This window comes from Austrofundulus limnaeus, unplaced genomic scaffold (genome assembly GCF_001266775.1).
Source record: "Austrofundulus limnaeus strain Quisiro unplaced genomic scaffold, Austrofundulus_limnaeus-1.0 Scaffold543, whole genome shotgun sequence".
In the NCBI taxonomy this organism is placed as follows: Eukaryota; Metazoa; Chordata; class Actinopteri; order Cyprinodontiformes; family Rivulidae; genus Austrofundulus; species Austrofundulus limnaeus.
This window is the reverse complement of record NW_013952945.1, coordinates 50,227-54,289: the sequence shown is the minus strand read 5'-3', so window position 1 is coordinate 54,289 and position 4,063 is coordinate 50,227. Positions and strand designations below refer to the sequence as shown.

Genomic DNA, 4,063 nt, shown 5'->3' with positions numbered 1-4,063 from the left:
GTTACATACAAAAGGGAAACTTCACCAAAGTGAAATATTAATATGTTGATCTGTGTTTGATTATTCTGGCTGGTTTTCTCAAGGACCAGGATGTGACACAAAAATCAGAGTTTTGGAATTGAAATTGATTTAAGGAACTGAAAGTTAAAGTTGCAAAACTGAATTTTTAATAGACCAAAATACAGTTTCAAAGCAAATTAATTCAGATACAAAACTTTAAATTCAGTTTCAATTTAGTAAAATTCATTTTCAAACCAATMCATTCAAGTTGAAATGATGCACATTCAGGTTCAATCTGAGCAATTCAAATTCAATTCCTGCTGGCACAAGATTGATCCCACACAAATCTCAGTGGATAAAACGACACAAGTACTTTTTTTTATTATTCCACACCTATCCAAACACTTCAGCTTTACACTTTTAGGCATTACACAATTAGGCATTGTGTTTCCAACAACAGCCTGAGTTTGATCCAGATGAGTTACCTGACAGCTAGAGTGGAGAGAACTTCAGCTCCACAGGGAGACGTCAGCATGGGCAGCAGGCTCTTACCATCCCACTTGGTGAGGTAGCAAGGAGGAGGTTTTCTGTCTCGTTTATGAGGGATCTGCACCGTGTAAAGCCTCAGAGCATCTTTTTGGTCCTCGACGCGTCCAAACCTGAAACGCATACGAACGCCGTCAGGTCAGAGGTTAAATCAAAGGAAGAACAGCTGGTGTCCAAACAGGTCCATCAAGAAGTTAGCTTGAAAATCCTTTTTTTTTTACCTGCAAGCCAGATATCGATAAGACTTTTCAGCAATTTGAGGCATAGTTTCCAGCCAGTTCAGTCTCGTTGCCAGTTGGTTGCCAGTCCAAACGCTGCAGGCGAAGTCTCGCCCGACCGTCACCAGGTGCTGCGTGAGAAGCCAACATGCCGACAGTTACTGAGAAACAAGATTCCAGCGGTTGTTTAGACTCACTAAGACCACGAGGGAGGTGTCTGAGGCTCACCTTGTTTCCTGCACTCATGTCCAAGTCTTCCACTTCCCCTTCATGTGCTTTGAAGTCCAACTTCTTCTTCAGGGATGGATACTGTAACAGAAGCCAGATTATACCTGAAACTCAAGTAAAACGGCTTCACAAATACATTGAGACTGAGATTTATATTAAATCTTCTGATTTACTGATCCACAGCAATAATTATCCGTATCTGATTTTGTCAGATAAAACTTATCAGTAAGAATGTCAGTTTGTTTTCCACATTCAGTGTTCAGGAAGTGTATTGGTTCAGGGAGGGATGTAGGACACACGTTTCAGTTCAATCCTGTTCTCGTGTTTAATGAATGACACTAATATTTAAAACGTGTTTCCCGAAGCTTGAAACGCTCACCTCCCACACTCGTATGTGTCCGTCAGTACCTCCCGTCAGCAGGAGGTTCGAGTCAGGACTGAACCGGACTACTTTCTGGAGCGGGTCCTGTGGGTTCAGGTCCGACTGCACGTCAGCTAGAGCCGTCACTGTGATGTGAGCCGTGTCGTCCTTCATGTCCGACACGTTAGGAGCAGCGGCTTTATTCGGATCAGTGCCGTCCGTTTTCCCAGCTCGTCTCCTGGCATTACCTCGCTGCGTGCTGTTAGCTGCTGCAGAAAACAAACAAACAAACAAACAAAGAAACACTTTTTTTTAATACAGATAAAGTAGTACCTGGTTAAAACACAGGTTTACATACAGAAACAGCATGGTACAGATGGTACCAAACTATCATCATAATTCACATCGAAGACATTCTATGGCTCAATCCCAGCATCACGTACTGAAGTGTCCTTGAGCAAGATGAAGCCCAGGTTTCCTCCTACATGAACTCTGATGAGTCAACCGGACTGTGACTTAWGCGAAAGAAAGACTACATAAACACACTTTATTTACCATTTTACTAGCTTTTAAATGCTTTCTTATAGTTTTTATTTTCAACAAGTTGAATACCAGCTAATTAACCATCATTAACTGAACTGAACACTATAACTGTGTGGTTGATGTTGAGCAGTTTTGGTCTCAGCTAACCAGAGAAGAAGTCTTCCAGCAGCAGAGCCGAGCCATGAGCCATGTTTCAGTTTCTTTGTGGAACCACGGGGAGTGATCAAGCTCACCTTGTTTGGCAGCAACCTGTCCGCCTTTCTGCCCGTGGAGTTTAAAGGTCATGAGGCAGCAGGTCCCGTCCTGCCCTGCAGCGATGACATCGTCACACACAGCCATGTTCATGGTGGCACGCGTGTCCGTATCGTGAGAGTGAAGAAGGCTGGCGCCATACTGGTGTTCTCCGACCAGCTGCAGGTCCAGGAAGTGCTGAAAACACACATTTTATACAGTTCATACTTCTTTATCTGTTTACCTTTCATCAGCCCTCCACCAACAGAAAGACTAGCAGGAGTCCTCAGGCCCTGTGGGGAATTTTTATTTTATTGTTGCAGCTTTTTTCAGAAAGTTTTAATTAAAATCACAATGATTTGAAGCTAGTCATTTTCTATAACATGGCAATCACAAATATTAATGTTTTATCATCATATCAGATGATGGTGCCAGGTGCTAGTACCAGGTGTGTACCAGGTGCTGGTAGTGTGACCACAGCTGGTTATATAAACCATAGTTGCATAAACTTTTCAAATCTGAATACTTTAATACTTATTTTCTGTTAAATCAATTATTTTAAGCTGTTTGTTTCTGAGTTCAGTTTTGGTTGCATCACCCAGGCCTGGTTATTGTCAGAGCTGCAGCATAAAGACAGAGCTGATTGTCAACAAACGGAGAAAACACGGATCAGAAGCAAACCTTGCCAGGAGCAGCCAGCTGACCAACATGGCTCCAAGAGTTCATCAACAACTCATCCAGAAGGTCTCACAAGAACCCAGAACAACATGTAGAGCGTTTCAGAGTTCGTGACGTAACGACGAGACAAAAACAAAACGACACCAGTTCCTAAGACCCGTCTCACATTCACCAAAAAAACACCTTGAAGATTTCCAAGACTTCAGGGAAAAATAATCTGGACTGATGAGAAAAAATAAAAATAAAAACTAAATCACACCAGAGCTACAGCTGAACACGGTGGTGGTAGTGTGATGGTGTGGGAATGCTTTGCTGCTTCAAGACCTGAATGAGTTACAGTAGGTGATGGCACTATTATGTTTTGTCAATGGTTTTCTGCATATGGATAATAATTTTACTTTAATAAATTAAATCATTACTTATAAAAATACATTTTGTGTTTACTCAGGTTATCTTTACCTAATACTAACATTTGATTGATCATCTGAAACGTATAAACGTGACAAAAAAAACACAAATAAAAAGGAACCGGGTGAAGGAGGGGAATCCTTTTTCACATCATTTGCATCGAATCAAACTGTATCAAACTGATACATGAATACACCTAATGTTTCATTAATATTTATACCAAACTACTTACAAACTTTTACAACATTAATTTCACAGTACACGGTTCTGTAGCTGTTTACATCAGGAGATAGCCGCAGCACTTCCTGTGTAGACTGGGGTCACTTCCTGCAGGATTTTCTGCCAAAACAAAGCTGCCAGCTTAAATTGATGACGACGTAAATGTTGTAAAATAGTGTTTGCAGCAATTACTAAAACATGTTAAAGCTTGGGTTTGTTTTTGATGGCAGGGATCAACTTTGGTCCTAGACCAGCCGGTAGCTCATCGTTCCAGTCAGAATTAAACTCTCTACACTGAGGGGGGTTAAAGAGAAAAAAATACATTCACTGATCATAAACTTTTCACAGAAAACAACTTCAAACTGGTTGAATTATCCTTTTAAAACAGATGTGAACTATAGAATAGAAGGTAAAGCTCCACCTGTATCACTCTGGATATGTTACTGAACTCAAACAGTGGAACGCACGGTGGAAAAGTGGTTAGAGCTGTCGCCACCTGGCCTGGAGTTTGAATGTATAGCAGTTCTTCAATAAGCTCTCATTGGGCCTCATGCAAGAACATGTTCGTATTCTTATCCTAAATTTCTCTTACTTTTGTTCGTACAAAGGGTTCGTACGAACATGTCACGTC

At 41.2% G+C, this 4,063-nt stretch overlaps 1 protein-coding gene across 3 annotated transcripts in view; it reads right to left on the bottom strand.

Annotated features, from left to right (window-relative positions):
• The window catches only part of preb (prolactin regulatory element binding), a 10,568-nt gene that overhangs the window by 1,720 nt on the left and 4,785 nt on the right, over positions 1 to 4,063 (bottom strand). For 2 of the 3 annotated variants that reach the window (XM_014026334.1, XM_014026335.1), the window contains exons 3-7: positions 2,130 to 2,325; positions 1,372 to 1,622; positions 993 to 1,073; positions 768 to 895; positions 486 to 659 (exon numbers count right to left, since the gene is read on the bottom strand). In XM_014026334.1, the coding sequence (XP_013881788.1) occupies positions 486 to 659; positions 768 to 895; positions 993 to 1,073; positions 1,372 to 1,622; positions 2,130 to 2,325 (830 nt within the window). The remainder of the gene's footprint in view (positions 1 to 485; positions 660 to 767; positions 896 to 992; positions 1,074 to 1,371; positions 1,623 to 2,129; positions 2,326 to 4,063) is intronic. The other variant, XM_014026336.1, reaches the window with a different exon arrangement.